We start from the raw sequence: 26695 nt of genomic DNA on the forward strand, positions 1-26695 counted from the left end.
TTGATCTGCTGTACTTATTTGGGATATCATCAACCATCTCAGCGAGTTTGAACAACTCATCTCCTGTTTTTGCAATGCACATAATTTCATTTCAGTGGTACATCATTGTAGACAGATAAGGACAAACTTTATGGATGAGCAACTTCTTTATTGGGATGAACTTCCTTATTCAACTGAATAAGGAAGTTGCTCATCCATAAAGTTTGTCGTGATCTGATTCACCAACTTCTAAACATGCCACTCAAAAAAGAGATCAGCATTAATGTTGTTTGTTATACCTAAAAATTACTAATTGTGATAACTGAAATACTGTTACACAACACTTCTCCTGGTTCAGTGTTGGATTTATCAATGCTAAATAAATCAGAGTCACTGGATAAGAAAAGAAAATACCTTGTTAGAATTGACAAAATATTCTGACTGGTGGATGGTACTACTTAAATTATTGATCAACACTGGACAAATATCCTCTTTGTACTTCCAACACAATTCAACTAACAAAACTCATTTAATTTGGCACAATGGCTTTAAGTAAATGAAGAGAGATATATTTTGTAACCACCTTGTTATTACTTTTTAAACTTTTTATAAACTTTGACTGTAATTGTAGCATTGAATATCTTGTGTACAGCAGCCATGGCAGACTCATTCTTAAAATTACTATGAATCATTATTTCATCAAGAACACCACATTTTTGGCAAAAAGCACATGCTATCTTGGCAATGCATGCTATCAAACTGAAAAAAAGTTCCTAATTTGACATGGTCATGCACTAATGCACACTGCAATTGACAAGGTGTAATTATCATTGTCAATGTTGATTGACAAGTTCATTAATGAGCCAGCAGTAATTGTTGTTAGCTAATCCTTGTGCTTCTTCAAATAATGGAGCAATGTTTAGGAAAGTGTTTACCAATGGTAAACCAAGACACCTTATTATAACTTACAAAATCAATAGTAGATAATTTTCTGTGTAATTCATTGCTGACAATATACTTCTGTCGAATGAACACAATGGTCATGCAAATTTCACTGCCATAATATTTATCCTATAAACATGTCGGTTGAAATCAAGTGAAACAATCATTGTATTTAATTTAACAATGAGTATGTCTTTGGCATCAAACACTACTGAATAAAACCTAAAATATAGCATCATATTTCACAAACACAAGCAGGTTTGACTGCACCTTATGTCTGTCAAGATTCCGTCTCTATGGCAATTAAAGACAATTACCCAGATCTGTATGACATTAGTCGGCAATATACCACGGGAATGTCATATACAATGCTGTGTAAGAAAGTATTACAGACTATTTCATTCAAGTGTAAGTTTGGTTTAACATGTATCATGATCAATCAAATATGGGTCATATTCATCATATTAGCGATATGGACGTCTGTTTATGACTGGGTCATAAAGCTGCAGTAAAACGTGTCTGATGTTTCAAGATCAAAACATGACAGTCATAACTTACCATGCATTTAAAAAATCAGTGCAATAGTATTCGTTTTAAACTTTCCTGCTAAAACACAAGAAACTTTCAGCCATTTTCCGGAAGCAGGTGCGTGGGACGTACGCATGCGTGTGTCCCGAAATGACCTTTAATTTGTATCCGGGTCATATGAAAGGTTGGTAGCGATCGGATCGCATCCACTGCGCTCCTCATGCGGTCCATTCAAAGTTTGTTTTGAGAGTGGTACTTATGCGATCAGACTAGCACAGGTGCTCGACATGCCGAGAAGAAAACAGAACTACCCGAAACGATTGAAATGTAAGTAACAAACTGTCATTTTGTGTGTGTTGAGTATATTACAATCGAAGCTGGCGCGAGACCCTGTTGTCTAGCATGTCAGTAGCTGTCAGTCACATGTGCTGTCACCAGACACACTTTGTTTACTGAGTGCAGATCGCGCTAACCATTCTGCTTCGCATTATTTGAGGTAGATTCTTGACTCGAATGTCCGAGTTTTTCTGCTGTGTTCTAGTAGGTCAGGAGCCTGTGTAATGTCGAGGCGAGCGCGACCATCTGCTATTTGTTCTGGGGGCATCAATCAAGGTTCTCATTGCCGCTGTCAATCAGCTGTCACACGGGCTTTGTGGCGCCCAAACAATCAATCTCCTCGCGCATCAATCATCCCCGCTTTTATTGTAAATGTATTTGCTCAACAGTGCAAACAAAGACGCCCGGCTCGCCTTTGACAGCTTGCAAGATATATTGGCTAACTCTTACATTAGATAGAATGATAAGATGACATTTGCAGTCATAATGAGAGATGTGTAACTTTTTGCATGTGTAATGATGTAGTTCAGAGGGGAGCTGTTGTCAAGTTGCCAGGGCTGCTAGAATAGATGGAATTCATTTGGTTGTGTAATGAGAGATGCTAATTGGCGCGTGATTGATGGCTAGTGTTATCAGTCAGAGGAGAGCACAAATAACGTCATTTATTTTTCATACATGTCAGCTACTCGGCCCATAAATAATACTTAATGAAGAAAATTCCCCAGCAAGGCCAAGTGGGGTGGTTTTATCTACAGCTTCAGTATTTGATTTGCATGTGACATGTTGGAGTCTAGCAGCTGTCATCAACAGCCTGTCTGTCTCACGCAAGTGACAATGCATTTTACCCATATGAGGAGACAAGTAACTTTTTGCAAGCAGCCCCAAGTACCAAACAATGCTGGTATGGATTTTCTTTCATTAGAGAGACCCAGGGGTGGGGGCTGGACCGAAATAGACGAAAGATTTATGTGAGCATCTGAAGTAATGGATTACCGGTCAGGATGAATTACTTCAAATGACAGGTTGCTATTTAGCCGCTCAGTCTCTCGGGGCCAGCTGCTCCTCGCAAATTTATTTTATATCTAACGTGTTGCTCATAAATCAATCAGCCGCTTGACTTGGTGTTCAATGGCATTGATCTAGCTGAAGCCTATATCAGTCCCCAGAAAACTGGGAGTCAGGAAGGGGGAGGGGCCAGTGGGGGGAGAGAGGGATGCTTGACACCTCTACCTGTTTTTCATCCCCACATTCATTGAAGAAGTGGTTGGGTGCTGTGACAGGTATCCCATTAAGTGTTTGTGATTTATCGTGATCGGTGGTGAACTTGTCTCCCAGGCTGGCAACCAGCTAAAGACGAGAGATGTACATCGCACAAACGCTATTACATGCCATTATGTGATATTGACAATCATCAGCACATGTAAATCAACACAAGATGCCAGAGAAATACACTTGCAAACTTTGTGTCTAGACACACGTCAGTCTGAAAGAAATAAAATGTTAAAGACCAGAAAAACATGGCTTCTTTATCAGTCAGTAATCTAAGGCTAAATAGAGAAGCTGAGGTGATGTGTGACTCGTAATTAGCGCTTACACCACCATAGCACTTGAAACTAATGCGGGATGGCGTTGTAGGAAGCGAATTCAGCAAGGAGACAGGAGTTGCCACAGGCTATCTAGACTGATTTCTGTTAGATGAAATAGAATTACCAGTGCATACAAGTGTAATTTACTTTCCTAGCTAGGGGAAGGCTGAGCAAGACTGGCAGTCACATCAGAAGGCGAGACAGCCCACTTGACAGACTCACACTGACAGATCACTTCCAAAAGCTTCATAATCTCCAACTACAAGAAAGAGAGCACATTTTTGGGATGTTTTAGCAAACCCAAATCTTTTATAATGGCATTTTCCGGTCAGTCAAGAAGGGACAATACTTAATGATGTATTAACGAAGAATGATTGATAGTAATTGACAGTTGTTAGAAGCAGGCATGTTTGCAGGCGGCCCCAGTCTTGCTCTCTCGCCCGTTTTTCTTTGGCACTTAACCAACTTAACTGATCAGGGTCCTACGCTTTGCAAGAAGTAGCCCTAGAAGCAGAAACAATGAATATCATCCGTCATTATGGGACAGACAATTGATCATCTACTACCTGCACATTCCCTAGACTGAAGTTGGAAACATGGATTTTCAGTTCCTCGCAAGAAAAGAATAATTTAGGCATCAGGAATCTTATTTTGAATTAACTTGTTTGCTATCCATAATATATATTTATTTATTATTATTATTATATTTTTTTTATTTATTTATTTATTTATTTATTTATTTATTTATTTATTTATTTATTTATTTATTTATTTATTTATTTATTTATTTATTTATTTATTTATTTATTTATTTATTTATTTATTTATTTATTTATTTATTTATTTAAAGCATTATGTAGGTAACAAAGCACACACACCTTTCACGTTTGTCTTTGAGATAATGGCATTGCCTGTATATTGCATACTACACAATACACATATCCACTATTCTCAACATAGTTATTTGTCAAAGAACTCTTCATCACAACCTTGTTTAATACATTCATTTCAAAGTGTTTAAGATAAATATTATGAACATAGTGATTGCTTGGTAGAAAGTAACTTGCTTATCAGCTGCCATTATAAATGTGGGAAGTGATCAGATTCCCCTCATCATGACTTCCATTTCTTACTCCGCTGTACGTCAGGCGGGATTGTTTTGTATTGACTGATACTACTCACCAAAACATATCATTTAGTTTAATTGTTAATTATATATCGTAATATTATTGCAAGTTTGATATCGTTGAACTTTAAGTGTACTTTTGTGATCACAGGTGATACATATGCTGTTTCTCTTTACTGATATTTAATTGTCAACAAATCACCAGTGAACTTGTTTGTTGAAACAATTAGATTTAAAACATTTACTTGATAATGGAAATAGTAAGTATGCTCCTACGATAGGGCAAAACCTGATTAATTATTTGTGTTGGGGTAACTTGGTTGTAATTGCTATCAAGATGCTGTTGCTGATGTTGTACTGTTTTATGAAATCATCAGTGGTGGGAAGATCCTTTCAGTACCAAACACCACCTATCACCAACTCCGCCCACCAACAACCACACACACCTGAACCATGATAACACATGAAATTTGTATTGAAAAATATTTTTATTGTAAAAGTTGAGTTTTTGGTGTTGCTTAAGATAATAATGAATATGAAGATGACAGTGTAAGGGTGACAGTAAGGATGATGATAACAGTATTGTTTGTTTTTTGGTTGCTGTTTAATACTGCTCTCAGCAATATCTGATTTTTCGGTGTTGCTTATGATAATAATGAAGATGAGGATGAAGATGACAGTATAAGGGTGACAATAAGGATGATGATAACAGTATTGTTGTTGTTTTGTTTGCTTTTTAATACTGCTTTCATCAGTATTTTAGCCATTTGAAGGCAGTGCTAAATAATCAGGCTTGCAGCAGACAATCCAGTGATTGACTTCAAGTGCATCAGTCCACTCAGTTGGGATATGCTGACATGCAATTAACCAAGTGTGCTTTTGCTTTTTTCCCTTGTAAAATGAGCTTTGGTTGCGTGGGACCAATATGATGATGATGATGATGATGTTGATGATAGTGACCATCAAAATGATGTTGCTGACAAAATGATGATGATGATGATGATAGTGACCACCAAAATGATGTTGCAAAATGATGATGATGATGGTGATGATGATAGTGACCACCAAAATGATGTTGCAAAAATGATGATGATGATGGTGATGATGATAGTGACCACCAAAATGATGTTGCTGACAAAATGATGATGATGGTGATGATGATAGTGACCACCAAAATGATGTTGCAAAAATGATGATGATGATGATGATAGTGACCACCAAAATGATGTTGCAAAAATGATGATGATGGTGATGATGATAGTGACCACCAAAATGATGTTGCAAAAATGATGATGATGATGATGATGATGATGATAGTGACCACCAAAAAATGATGTTGCAAAAAAATGATAGTGACCATGATGATGATGATGATGATGATGATGATAGTGACCACCAAAATGATGTTGCAAAATGATGATGATGATGATGATGATGATGACCAAAATAGATGACCACCAAAATGATGTTGCAAAAATGATGATGATGATGGTGATGATGATAGTGACCACCAAAATGATGTTGCAAAAATGATGATGATGATGGTGATGATGATAGTGACCACCAAAATGATGTTGCAAAATGATGATGATGATGGTGATGATGATAGTGACCACCAAAATGATGTTGCAAAAATGATGATGATGATGGTGATGATGATAGTGACCACCAAAATGATGTTGCAAAAATGATGATGATGGTGATGATGATAGTGACCACCAAAATGATGATGATGATGATGATGATGATAGTGACCACCAAAATGATGTTGCAAAAATGATGATGATGATGATGATCATCATCATCATCATCGTACCAGTAATGATGAGTGACAATGAAAGTACATCAGCATAATGTTATAGAGCACCACCAAATGAGCAGATGTTGCAAAATCATTACCATGATGATACATGATGATACCCATTATACAACATTATCTTGCAAAAATGATGATGATGAATCTGACCTTGATGTTGCTGACAAAATGATGATGATGATGATGATAGTGACCACCAAAATGATGTTGCTGACAAAATGATGATGATGGTGATGATGATAGTGACCACCAAAATGATGATGATGATGATGATGGTGATGATGATAGTGACCACCAAAATGATGTTGCTGAAAAATGATGATGATGGTGATGATGATAGTGACCACCAAAATGATGTTGCAAAAATGATGATGATGATGATGATGATGATAGTGACCACCAAAATGATGTTGCAAAAATGATGATGATGATGGTGATGATGATAGTGACCACCAAAATGATGTTGCAAAAAATGATGATGATGATGGTGATGATGATAGTGACCACCAAAATGATGTTGCAAAAATGATGGTGATGATGATAGTGACCAAATGATGATGATGATGATGATGATAGTGACCACCAAAATGATGTTGCAAAAAATGATGATGATGATGATAGTGACCACCAAAATGATGTTGCAAAAATGATGATGATGATGGTGATGATGGTGATGATGATAGTGACCACCAAAATGATGTTGCAAAAATGATGATGATGGTGATGATGATAGTGACCACCAAAATGATGTTGCAAAAATGATGATGATGATGGTGATGATGATAGTGACCACCAAAATGATGTTGCAAAAATGATGATGATGATGATGATGGTGATGATGATAGTGACCACCAAAATAATGTTGCAAAAATGATGATGATGGTGATGATGATAGTGACCACCAAAATGATGATGATGATGATGATGATGATGATGATAGTGACCACCAAAATGATGTTGCAAAAATGATGATGATGATGATCATCATCATCATCATCATCGTAGCAGTAATGATGAGTGACAATGAAAGTACATCAGCATAATGTTAAGAGCACATACCAATGAGCAGATTATCTTCAGTCCAAATATCATTACCATGGTATTACTGATACATAGCATCCTCCCGGGTACCCATTATACAACATTATCTTTCTCTATATTCTGAGAATCTGACCTTTCCTTGGTGTGTGTATGTGCATTCTTCATTCTGACGCCTATTGTGTCCTTGACAGCCAGCAAAATGTCTAATTTTGATGACTAAGCAAAGGTATCTGGGTTACAGTTTTCATGACATTATTTCTATTTCCTGGTTTAAGATCATCCAGAAACACCATTCTTGTTGTTCTTACAAATGGAAAAAGTGTAGTGTCTTGAGGAAATATTGATTTTTTTAAATTCTTTTTTTTTTGTCACCACTGAAAGAATGTATAGTTTCCCAGTATTGTGTTGATATTTCAATTATCTTCGACTTTAGCCTTAAGGAAGTTTAAGGCATCTGTAATCTTTCCAAATGTATTAACACTTCAGTATTTGTTAATGTTATATAACACCAAAATGGGTAACAAGACTCTTCGGTGATGTTTTGATGAATAATAGCTCTAGATACTTGTATCTGTGTTTAGAGATAGGATCAAGTGTCAGTGATCAACCATAAGTTGGACTTATGGCTGCCATTTGAATTATATGCAACAAGTATAACCAATATAGCTCATTCAAGTCTATATCACTGCAGTTTCAGTGTCTGTACAAAGGAAAATGAAGAAAGTCTCTTGGCACCTTTTCATCAGAGCTTATTAAGAATTTTTGTTTTTAATTTCTTCAGCAAAATATGTTTATTTCAGTGACTAGGTATCAGTCTACAGTTACGTCTGTGTGATCTGTTTAATCATAGTCAAGATATGGCTGAAATAATGCTGATGTGACCTTAAATTGTGACTCACTCACTCACTCACTCACTCACTCACTCACTCACTCACTCACTCACTCACTCACTCACTCACTCACTCACTCACTCACTCACTCACTCACTCACTCACTCACTCACTCACTCACTCACTCACTCACTCACATTCACTTTCTCTACTTAACCAAGATCATAAACTGGTGCCATTTGAAAGGACACTATTGATGTCCTGCTTATATTTTTTGTTGTAAAAAGTGACTAATGGGATTGGGTTGACACATGTCATCGCATCCCAATTGCGTAGATCAATGCTCATGCTGTTGATCGCTGGATTATTTGGACCAGACTTGATTATTTACAGACCGCCACCACATAGCTGGAATATTGCTGAGTGCAGCGTTAAACAACAAACCAACCAACCTGCTTATTGGTAAATAATGATCTTGATTATAATGGGTACATTGTATATATTATGGTTACACTCAGATCAGTGCCATTTTCTATACTGTGATCCCTGGGACTATGTAACCCAAGGAAACACTATATTAATTACTTCAGACACATGATATCATTGATAGTGCCAATTAAATCCCACAGTTAATTATGTTGATAGTTTCCTATCAGTGATAGCATAGGATCTGTGACTGCACTTGTAGAAATAAGGCTGGTGAGCTGAATATTAGATTTTCATGTCTCCCCACCTTTCTACCAAAGTCACTTTTCAGATCATTTGTATATTTATCCTTAGACTTTCACAAGTCTCTGACCGCCTCCATGGTGCAGTGGTTAGAGCATCTGCCTGGAGAGCGGAAGGTCGCGGGTTCGATGTTAAAATATGGTACTTGTTGGTCCCTGCCTGGCACTCGGCATTAATGGGTACAACAAGGACTGGTCGGCTCGGAGTCAGTATAATGTGTCTGAGTGGGGTAGTCATGCTTCACTGCGGCATGGTATCTCAGTGGGCTAGCACTATAAAACCAGCTTAAGACTGGGCTAGTACAAGCAGCCTCACATACACATACACATGCATGCACGTCGTCATATGAGTGAAATATTCTCAAGCACGACGTTAAACCCAATTTCACCTCACCTCACAAGTCTCTAAGGTAATAATTAATAGTTTAAATAAGAATTTGTCAAAAAATATGTACAAAAAGAACACATTGTCCTTCTAACAGACTGTCCACTTATCCAGACTTACCGTTTATCCAGACCTACCTCTTTATAGAGTCACTATACATCCATGGGCCTAGCATTCAGTACAGCCTTGGAGCAAGGCTATACCGTCCCGTACATACACTGACTGACTGAGTGTACATACAGGTAACATAACATCACAGCAAATATTACCTGATATTTCATATTACTGCATATTATCTTTCGTGCTATGACAGACTTCTTTCACAAGAAGAAGAATTGGTTTTTCTTTGTAATTTGTTTCGAGTAGATTAGATCAGTCCTGCGTTATTCATGCTGCATGTAAATGTCATGTTTGTGTAGCTTTTTAGAGGAAAGTGAAACAATAAGAGAATGTTTTTTGCCTCAAATTTTATAAACACCTAAGTGATAACATACATGTATTGGGCCTAATAGTAACATCTTGGCAGATGGGTAGCCGAGTGGAAACAGCCTTTGCTCATCATGACAAAGAACCAAGTTTGATTCCCCCATGGGTACAAATTGTGAAGACTATTTCGGGTGTCAGGGGTGGAAATAACCCATTGCCCGACATCCCGAGTCCAGTGCTTTTTTCTGTTGGGCAAGCAAATTTGTATATCACACTGTACCTGTGTCCAGTTGACTTTCCAACGTTAATTATGTTGTTTATTTAAAAAATCAACAAAAAACGGCCGGTAATAGTGGAAAATTATCAGGGCAAGTGATTTTACATGTGCCACTGTACCAGAGTACACTAGCAATTTTAAAGTTATTTCCACCCCTGGGTGTCCTCTGTTGTGATATTGCTGGAATATTGTAAAACGTAAAACCTTTTCCACTTTGCAGGCAACCACCTAGAAAGAGCTTTACACCATGTACCCACACAGGGAATTGTTCCTGGGGTTTTACCATGACAAGCAAACACTTTCACCAGTAGCCCATTGTACACAACCGGAACATGTATCAAAGTTAAAGAGCACAATAGGAAACTGTTCCAGATGCTGAAAAATCATTTTGTTAGTGTTATTGTCAAGAGCAGAATATATAATCACAGGAGAAATGCCCATTTTTACGACTTCTTGACGCCAAAATATTATTTTTGTCTAATATCATCCTTAAAGTACATTTGTAAATGAAGGGATGGTATTTGCTTTTGTTATTTTTTAGGTTACTCAAAATGACTGACTGGCAAGCTCATGTACGTTGACTGTTTGATGGCATTAACAAAATATACAGCTCTTTGATAATTTGCTGTTGTACAAGTTTACATTTATTGCAATGCGCTGCCAGTGTATGGAGTGATATGAATCCGTGTCACACTCTACATTAAATAAACATTTCCCATTATACAGTTATCGGCTGAAATGAGAGAAAGTACTGCCCATATATCACTTATGTAATTGAGCAATAGGCGCCAATTTTTGAATAGCACCAGTCTGCAAATTATAATAGTCTGATGTTGTAAATAGTGTATGTATGTTATAAATGACGTAACAGCCAGATTGTCATATACATCTCGCTATCATTGAGGATGTGGAACAGCGAATCTGACAAGCTGGGCTTTAATATTGTTCACTTTGTGGGGCTGGTGTATATAGACGCCATAACGAAATAGACGTTGGCTGCTCTGAAACTGACGAGAAATTGACACATTTGGAAGGGATTGTCTAACACCCACCTCTTTAGTCTGACTCCTGCTGGTAGCGGTAGACAAGTGTCTAATACGAGAAACAGCTCCATACATGCGGTAATCAGTAGTCGACAGTGTACACACCAACAAATTATTTTAATTGCCTATTTATTTACTGTGATGGATAACAATGGCAGATTTTTCACTTGCTTCATTCCAGTGTCTATGACGCTGATAAAACCCTGCACATGTCACTTGAGTTGATCCATGTGGCACCATATATATTTGTGCCAATTTTTAGATAAGTCCCCATCCTTTGCGATAACAAGCTGCAATCTGATTGGTTGATGAGGTTTCTTTGTACATGATACAATTGTACAGCAATCAGTCAGGATAAGACAGGGGAGAACCCTGTATTTCAATAGGAGGCTCTGGTTTTCTTTCCTTGTCAATTTCACCCGTCAATTTCTCATCATTCTGGTCTTCATCAAAGATGTGTCGTGTCCACAAGCGGTCAAGAGAAGCTGCTGACCAGTGATGGTTTTGTTTCCACTTCGCTTTTTGAGAAACCGAATTCGATTAGAGTGGTCACTTTGGTCGGAATTGATGCCGCTGTCATGTCAAGGTGACAAGTATGAATTGCCGTACATGACCATGACATCTTCACAATGGCCGACGTTGAGGGATTGCCAGGATTGAACTTGTCAGGGTGTTGTAAAATTGCTCTTGTGAATCACGTCTTTTCTATGTGCCTGAAAATAATCAACATTGTTACATGGAAAACATGGACGTTTTGTAGAACCTTTTGACTAACTTCATGTGAATGCTTTGAAATGAAGGCTAGTCGTTTTGAACCCGGGTCAGCGATCTGGAAGATCCGATTTTAAAGAAGTGAGAAAATTCAAAAAAAATGTTTCTGTTTCCTGAGAACATAGATGTTTTTTAACCTGAGGCGATGTATTTCACTGTTTTAATGGTTCATCGTCACAACACTTTACAAAAATGTGTTGTCTGTGATCAAATTTGTTTGTGTTTACATGAATTTATTTCAAGTAAATAAACCAAATTTCACTTGACACAGCTCTGTTTGTTTGAATTTCATTTTAGTTTTCTTGCCTTACATCAGTTTTCCTTTAAATCTGAGATCCAAGTTTTATTAAAAGGTTGAATGGCTTCAGCATGTTCCTAGAGCAGAATAAAGTTCTCATTACAAGATAGTGGAACAGAGATATACATGATTATGATATGTAGTTGAGATGAATTATTGATAGAAAATCTAGAAATCTGATCCCAATAATGTTAAAGTGTTCTTCATCAGATTAGATATAAAATAGGCCTCAATGCAATACTCTAAAGGTTAGTATTTTTTGTGTTGTGATCTCAGGACAAATTTGGTTGTTTCAAGGGCTAAATGGTGGATAACATCTATGGCTTAAAGCCAATATGTGTAGTTTCAGTAATTTTCAAAAGATGTCATTTTTATTCAGTCAGTAACAAATTTATAAGTTTATTTATTTAATCAAATGCTTAAGATTTATAAATTTCAGGTAAATGTTTTTCATTTACTTATTGTGCATGCTCATTTCTGACATCATATTGATCTTGCATCATAATCTTTTGTAAAACAGTTCAAAGTCGGTCATTTCAAGTTCTTAGCAAGCCAGACTGCTAATGGTACAGTGTCACCTACTTTGTTCCTGAAGAAATATTCTATTTACACAAAAACATAATCGTATAGATTTGTATTCCTTTCCAACATGACGATGTCAACTGTACATTGTAAAATTCTTTTGTGGTATATTGTGTGTATGGGCCATCTTGTTGAGCATCAGGCAAATGGTGGAATTATGTCGTCAAAGATTGACTTAGATGTTTATACGGAGTGTTCATATGCACCTGACAAGAGTTTCATTTACAACTTGTAATTTCTTCTTAATTTTGTGACTCACGTCATAACACATGAACTTTAAATATATAAAGTATGTGATAAAGTATGGAGGTAACAATTACAGCTTAATAGTTTTGATCATCTAAGCTTATGAACACGGCCCAGGATTAATATCCAGTCGTACTCAGTTGTCTTTTGAGTACCGTTTAATCTAAGGTAAAAGGTAATGTGGTTCCTGGCAACCTTTGATTGTACCATTATCTTTGGTGGCATAAAAATATATTGTCCGTTATTTTAGATAATCAGTATTGTCAAGCAGGATATTGAATTTTCAGAAGTGACATCATCTTTAATGATGAGAAGTGAGCTAATGGAGAGGAAGGTAACGCGATTCCCGTGTTCCCCTTGCAGCTTATTGATGGAGGAAAGAACAGAGTGATGGAGAACAGACATGGCTTTCTCGTCATAGAAAAAATATACATGAGTATGGCGCTAACCTACTGGTGATCATCGCCCATGAAGATTTGGGTTTGAATTGGTGTTCAGCAACCCTATTATAATAAGAGGCAACTAATGTGTGAGTGGCCAGGCCCCCGATTTGGTTGAAGCTTAGAATCTGCGCTTTACTGAGAGAGGGTATTTCCATGTGTTACGCTGATTGAAGCTTAGAATGTACACTTTACTGAAAAAGGGTATTTCCATGTGTTACGTTGATTGAAGCTTAAATTCTGTATTTTACTGAGAAAGGGTATTCCCATGTGTTGAATCTTAGAATCTGTGCTTTACTGAGAAACGGTATTCCCATGCGTTACGTTGGTTGAATCTTAGAATCTGTGCTTTACTGAGAAACGGTATTCCCATGCGTTACGTTGGTTGAATCTTAGAATCTGTGCTTTACTGAGAAACGGTATTCCCATGTGTTATGTTGGTTGAATCTTAGAATCTGTGCTTTACTGAGAAACGGTATTCCCATGTGTTACGTTGGTTGAATCTTAGAATCTGTGCTTTACTGAGAAACGGTATTCCCATGTGTTATGTTGGTTGAATCTTAGAATCTGTGCTTTACTGAGAAACGGTATTCCCATGTGTTACGTTGGTTGAATCTTAGAATCTGTGCTTTACTGAGAAACGGTATTCCCATGCGTTACGTTGGTTGAATCTTAGAATCTGTGCTTTACTGAGAAGGGTATTGAATCTGGAGAATCTGTGTACTTTACTTTACTGAGAAACGGTATTCCCATGTGTTACGTTGGTTGAATCTTAGAATCTGTGCTTTACTGAGAAACGGTATTCCCATGTGTTATGTTGGTTGAATCTTAGAATCTGTGCTTTACTGAGAAACGGTATTCCCATGTGTTATGTTGGTTGAAGCTTGTTATTGTATTCCATTGCATTGCATGGATTAATTGTATTAATGCCAATCACAGGATTGCCATGTCCAAACTCTGTTTGGTTTTCATTTTTAGTTTTCATAGAGCTTCAATAATACTAAGTAACGTGGTAAACAACAAACAAATACTAATGATCATTAATGTAGCCGGCTTTAACTTTCGACATGCAGATTCCCACACCAAAACACAGTTGCTCTATGCAGCATATCAGATTGTAGCGGCTTGGACCAATGGACTGAGTGTTCCCTCAGCAGATGTGTACCAGGATCTAAATCTGTTATCAGTTCTGTTCAGTGTATCTCAAAGTTACATGGTCAGATGTACGAAACGTAAATATACCCATCTAGGGTTTTAGATGCTGTTTCTCTGTTGTGCAGCTGAAGTTAGACATTGATAGATAGTGGACATTTTTTGGTGTAAATTTGATGCAAAACAACAGAATAGATTGATATTTTTTTCATTGACATGCATGTTTTGTGATTGACTATACATCAATGACAGAATGACATTTGAAATAGACTATTGTACATTTCACTGCAATCCATCTTGAATAATTTGGAATATTTTATAGATCTGAAACCCGTCTGTAGAGATCCTTTCATTTAGATGGGAATTGTACAACAATATTTATATTAATTAATGATTTATCTCATATATGAGTTAATGCTAAAGCACTGGCAAGTCATTTACAAAAATCGTCAATGTGACATCGATGAAGTTCCGCAGAACATTGAAGAACGATGCATAAACTGTAATGGCTACCATTAGCCAGGAACTGGGAAGGTAGACTCTAAAAGTCTTAGCTGTCAGACACAGAACCAAATCGGAATTCCCCTGAGAAGGAAATAAGTGTCACAGTGCGTTAGTTAGATCTTGTTTTATTACCCAAGAAGCAATTAGATCCGATGGCTTTGTTTACAGATAACCTGCCATTCTCATCATTTCCTCATGTTGGGGACCACTAAAAAAAATTGAAGACAAGGGTGAAATTTCATTATCCTGTGTTTATTTGAAATGTTTTTCTGTGACTAGATTGTCAGAAGTGTTATCAGACTTGAAGTAATTGTTGACTGATGGAATCCTGAGTCAAAAGTGTCAGTAAAGTATTATGAAAAAAGTCCTGGCAGAATACCGGTTGCCATGACATTATGACCACAGTTTCTGTTTGATCACATGGAAGACAGTGATACTCTGTGTTTTACATCACCATTTTGAATGGGAATGAAACTGTAGACAAATCCTAGATTTTGTCTTCGCTTTCATGTTGAAACCTAAGAGAAACCATGGATTTTATCATTTCTTATACCTTAATTTTGAAGTTTTGGTTTCTCATATCAGTTCTAATGTTGACACCCATTAAAAGAAAAATGGTCTAAATCGTTACAAAAGATCCAGTGACGTGGTATTGAAATCAATATGAGCTTGTATGTTAATTGTCAAAGAGTCAGTTTGTCTTATATATATCTGAATACTGAATAATCTGAAAGTATTTCATTTTGATTTTTTTTTTTATGACTGAGTGTTAAATCTCAGGTGACACTGAATTTTTGAGTGGTAAAAAAATTGGTATCCTAGAATCATGTGATGATGAATGTTTGACCCTGTGAAGCATTGAATTTCACATTCCTGATAGTCTTGTATTAAGTGTCACAGAATTCTTGCATGCATATTTTATAAAGCTGAAATCAGACCTAATTCTCTGATTTACTTGGTAACTAACCCAACAACTCCAGCATATTCAAATAGATAAAAAAAACACATTTAAATTAATATTCCTAGTAATTAAACCATTATTTCTCAATCTGCAGATAATCTATCCCAATGTCAAGGTCAGTACTCTTTTGTATGGATAATTAAAGGGTGAAGAAAATACTAAAGATTTTAATATTTCAAAGTTAATGCTGGATTTTTGCACACATGATATGGTGACCCATTCATGTTGTCTCCGAGCTGTCAGCAACACACCCCCACCCACCACCCCCGCTTATTTTTTATTTGTTTTAAGACCCTTCTGATGCTAACTGCATCCTCATCCAGGTCCTCATTGCTATATGGCTGAAACAGTGCTGGTACAAAGTTAAATTTTAACTCACTCACCCAAGTTACTTCATAACTTGGATATTACTATTAGTGAGGCAGTGGGGTAGCTTAGTGGGTAAAGCGTTTGCTCGTCACGCCAAAAACCCGGGTTCGATTCCTCACATGGATACAATGTGTGAAACCCATTTCTGGTGTTCCCCGCTGTGATATTGCTGATATTGCTGGAATATTGCTAATAGCGGGTAAATCTAAACTCACTCACTCACTCACTATTAGTACACCCTCTTGTTTCAAAATCCTGAATCGGCCTCTGAGAGATCTTAAGTTATAAAAAGATGGCCAGGGTCTCATCATACTTGCGTGTTCATCAGACTTAGACCCCTCGTGTTCAATAATTTGGTATTAGGTTAACAATCATTGTACTTGTTTTATGACAGATTTTTGCATGTTGATTAACCTTCTTTAGGAAAAAAAACTGTATTCATTGTTTGCAAAGATTCTGTGCCTTAACTTGTAGATATTCGAAACCATCTTCTGGGCAATTATTGTAAGAAACATATGGAATATGCATGGTTCACGTTGCTGTTGAATGTATTACTCTGAGAGGAACATTTGCTTATAAATGAGACTGTTGGTTTGGTATTGAAAAAAAGCGTTTTTCAGTTTCTGACATGAAAAACTGTTGATAGATTTATAGTGTGTTGAAGACAGTTGAGTCTCAACTGTTGCATCCTTCTCGCTGTGTACCGCAAGGAAAACAATTGTTTCACAGAAGTATTTGTAAGGGCAATGCGGACAGTTTGGCACGAAACTGTTTGCCCGAACTGTGTATTCTTACTTCTTAGTTTCTCTGCATCTTATTCTCTAGTCATATTTAAAAAATGATGTGTTAAATTGCTATTTTTGAATTATCAAATATTTATTTATGAAGGTTAAAATATACATTATTGCTAATAAATATTTAATGGAATCATTTTTTCTGTTAATCAATTGTTAACTGCCAAGTATAAAGTTCAGTGACTTTAGTTCAGTACAATGTGAAATTTTAATTATCTTCCCTTGTTGAAGGTTTAGGTCATATGAAATGTGTTTATTTCATAAAATGTTTTACAGAATCAAAGTTTGAGAAAATATACGTTAGTATATCTTGTGATTATTGATATAATAAAGATGTATGACCTTATAAAATAACAAAATTGTTTTTCATTTGTTAAATGCAAAATGATAAAATTGAGAGTATTTTGTAAAGATTTTGCTTCCATGGTACTGAGACATATATGAATAAATGTTAAATCTTATGTTTTAATTCACCAAACTGGTTGACAGGACTGTTATTGTGCCAAAACAATACAGTATTACCTTCAGATAAAATTTTTTATCAGTATGAATTAGCCCTAAAAAATTCCAATCAAGGAACACTTCCAGTGTTTCTGCGGACCTTCCTGTTGAGTTCACGTAAGCCATACTGCAGAGAATCCCTGTGGGAGGGGAGATGGTGAAGTCAGGTTCTTCTACATCCAGTATCAGACCTCAAGTCCATGTCTGTATAATTCAGCCATCACATCAACAACAGACACATTAGCCTAACTGATGTAGACATTTGTAGCTTGACAGTTGCTGCTGGATATTGTGCCTGATGCCTCCCTTATCTGCTACACATCTCACCGTGGCAACCAAGATTACTGCATGCTTGGCGCAACCTGCTCTGCTGCTAATTCATGCTTAAGACCATAATTTATATATGTCTTTAATTGATATATATGAGGTGTTTAGTTTCTGCAAGGATGGTACCGACATATGCCTCATCCAACTTTGAGGACACAGAGTTAGACAACATCAGTTAGACTGCATTCCATCTCCTAGACTATTGCGTAGTCTCTGAATATATATAATTTTGATAGAAACAAACAATTGTTTTTTAAATTGAAAAAGAGCTCTAGGGAAGGGAGATGAAGAAGCTAAAGCAGAGGAAATCTAGACTTGCTTCATTTAAGACTTTAGCATTGCAGGGAGGGCAAGGCAGAAGGGAAATAATGCGGTTTAGGACAGTGAGACAGACTATCTATCTACATATATACAAAATATACAAGTTTTGTAACGTCCCCTTATAGGTACTGAAGACAGATCGTGTAGGCTAACCTGCAGCTTTCTGCCTTCACTAAATGTGCATCTTCTCTATCTTCGTTTTGGGATCGGGCGGTGGGGTAGCCTAGTGGTTAATGTGATCGCTCGTCACGCCAAAGACCCAGGTTCGACAATGTGTGAAGCCCATTCCTGGAATATTGCTAAAAGCTCACTTTTTGGGAGCTGTAGGTTTAGTTCGTGATTGAATTCATTTACAGCAACCCATGCTTGTTGAAAGAGGTGACTGATATGATTGGGTGTTTCACATTTTGTAGGCTCTCACACTTCGTAGATTCATGTCATATTAATTAGATCAGTGCTCATGATATCGATCACTGGATTTTTTAGTCTAGACTCAAATATTTACAGACTGCCTTCAGGTAGCCGGATGTTGCTTGAACAAACCAACTGGGCAGACAATTGCCCCATTTTCCTATGGTTGTCAAGAAAGCTACAAATTGTCTAAAATGAAGATTGGTTGAGCATGAATATATGTCAGTGACAGTAGGGAATAAGGGGAATTGGTTTACAATGTTTCAGCATGAAGAGACCATTTTCTATATTCAAAGAAATGCATGATATATTCTATGTATATCAGACCAAACTCCATTCATTTTGTTATTTTACGTCTGCAAGCTGATGTCACAGAAGTCATGCTGAATGCAGGCTACAGTGATGTTATCCATACCATATTCAAACTACAGTGATGTTATCCATACCATATTCAAACTACAGTGTGATTAAACATACCATATTATCCATACCATATTCAAACTACAGTGTGATTAAACATACCATATTCAAACTACAGTGATGTTATCCATACCATATTCAAACTACAGTGTGATTAAACATACCATATTCAAACTACAGTGTGATTAAACATACCATATTCAAACTACAGTGTGATTAAACATACCATATTCAAACTACAGTGTGATTAAACATACCATGTTCAAACTACAGTGTGATTAAACATACCATGTTCAAACTACAGTGTGATTAACCATACCATATTCAAACTACAGTGTGATTAAACATACCATATTCAAACTACAGTGTGATTAAACATACCATATTCAAACTACAGTGTGATTAAACATACCATATTCAAGCTTCCTTAAGCTTCCAGAAGTTTCATATTCAAGCTGCAGTGGCCTTACCCATATGATATTCAACTACAATGGCCTTAATATGGTACCAAATACAAGCAGTGTAGTTCACCATACTACATGCAAGTACAGTGACCTTGATGATCCACATGCTGTGGTATCCTTAAACATACAATATTCAGGCTACTGTAGCTTGAACCATACCATGTGCATACTACAGCAGCCTCAAAGCCTGCACGAGCCACAGATGCCTTAACCAGAGCATAAATTTGCTACATTGGCCTTGTTCAAAGCATATGCATTCATACTACAGATGCTATGACCAGAGCATATGATTGCTATAGATGCTGACCAGAGCATATGCATACTACATATGATATGACCAGAGCATATGCATGCTACATATGATATTAGCAGAGCAGATGCGAGGTACAGATGCTATGAACAGAGCATATGCATGCTGTAGTGGCCTTAACTACAGCACATTAACCAGAGCAGATGCATCTGTGCTGCAGCCATGTTGTGGGCAGCGTCGATTTTTGTCACTGCACCGTCAAGTAACTAGTACATCTGTAATGCATCGGCAGGTACTACATCAGTTCCTTTCTGGGCTTCAGCGTCACTGCTACGAAGCTGACCTTTTTACTTATCTCTCCACTGTGCGCCGACATTAGCACTTTATCGCATGGGTAATACATAAATGCCAGGCCTGACCATGTGCGAGCCATCACAACCAAGGGCAGTAGACATTTGATGTGGACCTATCCATCCACATTGTCACTCTCTCAATGGATGATTGAACTGGTCCTGTGGAATTGAGCTCTGTGGGACCCCAAGTCAAGATGAGCCTGGTGCCTGTATCAATCAGACACAAGGTGAAGGTCAAATAGTCGGCACCAAACTTTCTGGCACTTTGGCAAAAAGTTGCAAAAGCACAATTTGCAAGTTTGCTGCTTTTTGCTTTAAAATTCAAGATGTTGTCATTAGATCTGTTTATTAGTCACCGGGTTGATTTAGAAAGCCCAGTAGACTTGTCGGTTGAGAGAGACAAGCCTGGTCAACAGTGACGTTTCAGAGTCTGACAGTCAGCTTGCTGTTGATGATGTTTTTCTGCCCAGTGAAACTTTTAAACCATTTACGTGTTTGAAAAAACCAATGCTGGCTTAACACCTTTTTCACCACTGGATGCACCAGGTCAAACTACAGAACATTATTAACGGATGGTGTGTCTATGAACAATCCTTTCATCGTGTGATCAAATACCTAGTATGTAGGCGGGATTACTGCATTTGATTGAGCTGCAAACAGAAAATGTAAGTCAATCAAATATGGTGATAAAGGAGACAGTTCAACTCATTTGTACCTTCATCTCAGACTGTGGGAACAATCCTACTAGCATGCCAGACAAATGAACAACTCAGCTTTTTTAGGGCCATTAGGTTTGCAAGCTTGCAGTTGTTGGTGTTTAAATTGTATAAAACACCATAGATTCCCTTTATCTTGAGGTTTGCAATCTATAAATGAGGCAGAATAGGTCTTCTACACTGTGCACTTGTAGGCAGACGTGCAGGATCAGATGCCATGTGCAAAGTGTTATCACTCTACAAAGCAGACGTTGCGTCTCCAAATGTTCATGGTCTGTTTCAGGAACCTTTGACCATGACACAGATTTTTTGGGTTGTGATGCACAAATTACAATGAATCAGGACTTAAAATAGGACTGAGATTTGTTTATTTGGTATTTAATCATGTACCAGCAATACCCCAGCTGTATCATGCCTGTAAATAGTCACATCCCAGCAATGGAGGTCAAGGTCATGCAACCCACCAGTGAATGACCCCCTTAATAATAATAAATATAATAAGTATATTTATATAACGCTAGTCCCACATCACTTAGGGACATGCTCAAAGCTCCTCATTAAGCACTTGACTCCTCACTCGAGGATAATTCTTACACTGTCATTTCATAACTTTCATCATTGTTCTGTAGACTCTGTGGGCAGACGGACAACCTGCAAGCTAATCTTTCAGTTGAGTAGAAGTTAGATGATTTTGGTTATGGTTAGAACATTAATAGGACTGGGAAGTAACTATATTTCAGATCCATCTATTTGTCCCATTGTTACAATAAACTGGCTTTGGCTTTCTCAGATATTGCTGACTTTGGCTTTCTGAAGTGCTGCGGATTGTGTTTCTTTGTCTTACTCTTGGATTAACTGACAGTTCTGCTAGCTCACTCACTTACACAGGTATGAAACATGTACAAACAATAGATTGAACCTAATAACTAAAGACAATGCCATCATGGGTAATACGGTATTATCTATCCTAACTGGTACTGGTCAGATCTTTACTGTTTCAGCCGTGGCAGTTGATGTTGTTTGTTTGTTTGTTGTTCAACACCACTCTCAGCAATATTCCAGCTATATGGTGGCGGTCTGTAAATAATCGAGTCTGGACCAGACAATCCAGTGATCAACATTATGAGCATCAATCTACACAACTTGGATACAATGACATGTGTCACCCAAGTCAGTGAGCCTGACCACCCGATCCCGTTATTCACCTCTTACGACAAGCATGGGTTGTTGAAGGCCTATTCTAACCCAGATCTTCACTGGTCTCTGGACAATTTCAAGTATGTAATGATTAATTTAAGTAAATAAACCATTTGTTGCTATTTATCATGATTACATCTTTTCACAAACACACATTTGAAATATATACGAGAGCAGTACAATTTGTTCCAGTACCATCAGTGTCAGTTGGGGAGCATTTTGTGACTTTCTCCAAAACTGGGTGTGTAAGTCGATCAGGGAAGTCTGATGGAGCTGTTCACTGGTCAGCTCTGAATGAAGGTCATATGGCTCCTACATACATCTTCAGAGAGCCCCTAATATATTCCAGCCAATTATTGCTGTTGATTGATTGGTTGTGACAAACATATCATAACTTATGATTGATGATGAAATCACCGCCGATTCCCACCAGTAACGATAATGGCGATCCTAGTCTCATTGCTGGAAGAATTATTACACTTTTGATCACAAATGCAAAATTAGTACATATTCAAGGATATTAGAGTCCAAGGTTATTTTCCCCATTTGTTGTGTAGGTATGGCAGCTGAGTTTTCTTCATGGCCAGGAAATATGAGAAACCATAGCAACACAGTCTCTGCTGTTTGATATATCTGTGTCATGTCTCCAGATAATGTATGCGTGATGTAATCACTGGAGAATATTTGTCTTAACTTGTCAAATATGTTTACCTCATCAAGTAACAACCCGCAAAGATCCGGGTTAGAATTTATCTTCAGTAACCCACGTTTGTCATAAGACGCAATTAACGGGTTGGGTGGTCATGCTTGCTGACTTGGTTGACGCATGTCATCGTATCCCAGTTGCGTAGATTAATGCTTATGCTGTTGACCACTGGATTGTCTGGTCCAGACTGGATTATTTACAGACTGCCGCCATATAGGTGGAATATTGCTGAGTGTGGCATTAAACAACAAACAAACACTATCATCAAGTAGCATGACAAAGTTTTTACTTTCATAAGTAGGGATCAAAATGTCAACTTTGGACAATTTGTCAGACAACATGATGAGATCAACTTGTCATGTAACAAGGAAAAACAAATGATCCTCTCATTATGTATTTTCATGCATGATCGTAAAGATCTTCATTATCATATGCTAAAAAGTGTATCCTTCACGTCAACTGAAAGTTGTTAAGGCATAATAGTATTCTTTCACATGAGTCAACATTATATTTCCAACAAGTGAAATATTGATAATATATTTGGTCTTCAATATAGTATTTCATCTCTAAATACTTAATAAATGTCACAATACACTATTCTGTGTAAAACGGCAATATTTGTGATAACAAACAATAATGTGGACTAAGATGTATTTTCCAAATCCTACTTCGATAGCTTCATTTGTGTTCATATTATTTTAAGACTACACGAAAGATGAGACAGCTTTTGTTGAAACGGGTTTATTGTTTAATCAATCAGATAATTGATACAGTTTTTGAAACAATTTTTAATTATAGTATTAAAGAAGCATCTGTATTCTTTAATTTCATACTGTTACGCATCAGTGAACAGTTTCAGCCTTGTATTATGATGAGAAGAGGTACATACACTTCAAAACACCCATTTGTTCGGAAGGCTGACAAATTCTTTCAACTTTCAGGAGGTGATGTTTTAGAAACTTTTTCTTAAAACATATAAAGTATTGTAAAACAAGTAAAGTACTAGTATATGGTATTGTGATAGTGCAAATGTTTTATTCAGGGATCCAGACTGGGGTGCGCACACCCCACACCCCACACACCACTCCCCCCCCCAAATCTTTTCCCTGAGGAGCATTTCCTCCTCACCTTTAGACTTCATGATTTATGTGCACCCCACCTTCTCCAAAATCCTGGAACCGCCCCTGATATTCCTAATCGTTTTGGTTAAAAGTAAATGAAATTGTGGTAACATTTTTCATTAAAGAAATCTGATGTTCAAACATTTTTTCCATTTTATTAGACTGATCTTTCTGTCCTCATTTGACCCATCAACAAACTTCCACATGGGTCATCGAACCTGTATGGTCAAGTTCTGGCAACCTAAAGAATTCGGGGTCGTCCAAGGTCATGGATAATTGAAAACTTCTTGAGCCAATTAGTAGTAGGCTTTGACCACAGATAGCCAGGAGCCATCTTTACCACAGACATGAACTTCATTTGTCTGTGGCTGGAGGGTTAATTGACTTGACAAGTAAAGGGTTAATCGGTTAGACAGCTGAAGGGTTAATCAGGTAAAAGATTGAGTCAGAGCTAAGAATGGGCTATGGTCATCTGAAGCAGAAGATGTTTTGCGGACAAATCTGACAAAAATGATCGTCTGTCCCGGTGTTGTCCTGTTTTGTCACAGATAATTAACATGTTAAACAATTGCTATGGAGGTTTATGTTTCGCCTTTAAAATCAATACTTACGTCTGATGTGTGGACGATTCGGTTGCTCTTTCAAAGAGTTGTTTCAGTGATCGATTAGATCAGCACTCGATAGTGAATCTATTAAGTAGGCGGTATTAACCTTCACAGGAGATTGTTCAACAGTGATTACACCCCCTACTGATATTACACTAACTAGCCTAATCAAGTCATTGTATACAGTGATCAAGAAAATTGGTTGATTGTCAACAGGCTAGCAAAAGGACATGACAGTATTGTTGGTTCAGAGATCACTGGGTGCAGCGTGGTTTCCCAGGCCAGACTTAACACCATTCTTGTATTTTGGGGCATTTGTTCTCATAAATTTGCATATTACATTAACCAAAGGTTATGACTAAATTGACTGATTTGTAACAATGTTGATTTTTGGAAGGATAAAACAATTATATATTGTCTTTATTATTGTTTGGGGCGGTGGGGTAGCCTAGTGGTTAAAGTGTTCGCTGCTCACGCTGAGTACCTGGGTTCGATTCCCCATATGGGTAAATTGTGTGAAGCCCATTGCTGGTGTTCCCCGCCATGATATTGCCGGAATATTGCTAAGAACGGCATAAAACTAAACTCACTAACTTTATTATTGTTTACATTAACCACATCATGAACCAGCTAAAATATGTAATCAGTGTATATGTTAAATAAGTAGCATTTTTTCATTAAAAAATATTTCTGTGACAATCCCTTGCAGTATGTTTCGTAAGGTAATCAAGAGATAATTCAGATAATTTTATTTCTTTTAAATATTTTCTGTCCTTAAATTCTATTAATTTGCAACATATTCATCATAAAGTTTCTGTATTTTTTAAATATTTTTTTTAAAAAGCAGTAGTATTACTGATAACATGCAAAAACTGTTTGACACTGTGTCTCGCACGGCATGAAGTGATTCTATTTATTGAGAATATGGTTAATGCAAACAAAGAAACACATCAGACCCGGTTGTCAGTTGATCATGACTGGACTCCGACCACAGATCTTCACACAGCCTGACAAGTTAACATGGTCGTTGAAGCGTGTCGGTGCGGTAGTTCATTGTTCACTAGCGTGTTCACAATCGTCACTTGTAGTTTGTTTGGGTTCGTGATAGAGAGCTAATGTTCATTCTGTGTGATGGCTCATTATTCCTGCTGTTAATATAATCAGCTGGGGTTGAATAGCTAATTTGGTGGGTGTGAGTTTACTGTGATTAACCAGTAATCAACCGCAAGTATTTGTGGGGTTGATTGTTTGTTGATACCATGACAAGGGTTAACAATTTAGGAAATTTGAATTTGATGCAATCTTGAACTCATATGAGTGAGGTTGGTTTTACGCCATTGTTCCGCAATATTCAAGCCATGTTAGCAAGACAGAAGGTAGCAAGGCCTTTGCTGTATATTTAAGTTATAGTGTGTAATGTGTACAGCAAACTATGTTTATGACAAACTAAAATGTATTTATGTAATTTTTCTTGTCGTCATTCTTTAAATTCAGCCACAAACCAGATCAATGTGTATTCTAACCATACTTAGGTGTTGAGATGAACAGTAACTTTTCACAGATTTAAAAATCCTAACAAAAATGTGATAAAACTGTATTAAAGTAGAATGAAATATTTCAAATTCTAAGAAGAGATGTACAACACTCTGAAGTAGAAAGAAACATTTACATCTGATGTTCATTTTTCCCAATGTTGTTTACAATGACCAAATACAGCCAAGCAGGGATTTATCCAGAACTGTAGCCTAAGGCCCCTTGGCAGCAAATTGAGGAGAAAACAGTAGCTATTTCATTTAAAATTGGGATTTTAAAAAGTTCTGATTCTTAAATTCAGATGTAGACCTATTTTGAGATTGTATGTTGAGGTTACATTCAATGCAATGATATGTAATCTTGCGTTACCACTTCCATTTCATTTGGAGGCGGTGGGGTAGCCTTGTGGTTAGAGCATTCTCTCGTCATGCTGAAGATCCGGGTTCGATTCCCCACATGGGTACATTGTGTGAAGCCCATTTCTGGTGTCCCTAGCCGTGAAATTGCTGGAATATTGCTAAAAGCGGCATAAAACTAAACTCACTCACTCCTGTTTGTTTGTCCTGGTATCAACAGGTAACTTCATCAAAGTCATGTACTTAGCTTTTTG

The 26695-nt window shown here is 37.1% G+C and overlaps 2 protein-coding genes across 2 annotated transcripts in view; one reads left to right on the plus strand and one right to left on the minus strand.

The window, feature by feature from the left end:
• Window positions 1-1567, minus strand: part of LOC124254909 (zinc finger protein 729-like) — a 47705-nt gene extending 46138 nt beyond the window's left edge. The window contains exon 1 of the mRNA XM_046688749.1: window positions 1480-1567. The gene's annotated coding sequence lies outside the window, so the exon portion shown is untranslated. The remainder of the gene's footprint in view (window positions 1-1479) is intronic.
• Window positions 1568-1632: 65 nt separating this feature from the next.
• LOC124254910 (teashirt homolog 1-B-like) overlaps window positions 1633-26695 on the plus strand; it is a 96093-nt gene continuing 71030 nt past the window's right edge. Inside the window, exon 1 of the mRNA XM_046688750.1 lies at window positions 1633-1776. Within this exon, the coding sequence (XP_046544706.1) occupies window positions 1737-1776 (40 nt within the window). The 5' untranslated portion in view covers window positions 1633-1736. The remainder of the gene's footprint in view (window positions 1777-26695) is intronic.

The sequence above is a fragment of the Haliotis rubra genome, unplaced genomic scaffold (assembly GCF_003918875.1).
Source record: "Haliotis rubra isolate DU_JTF1 unplaced genomic scaffold, ASM391887v1 Scf586, whole genome shotgun sequence".
Taxonomy (NCBI): Eukaryota; Metazoa; Mollusca; class Gastropoda; order Lepetellida; family Haliotidae; genus Haliotis; species Haliotis rubra.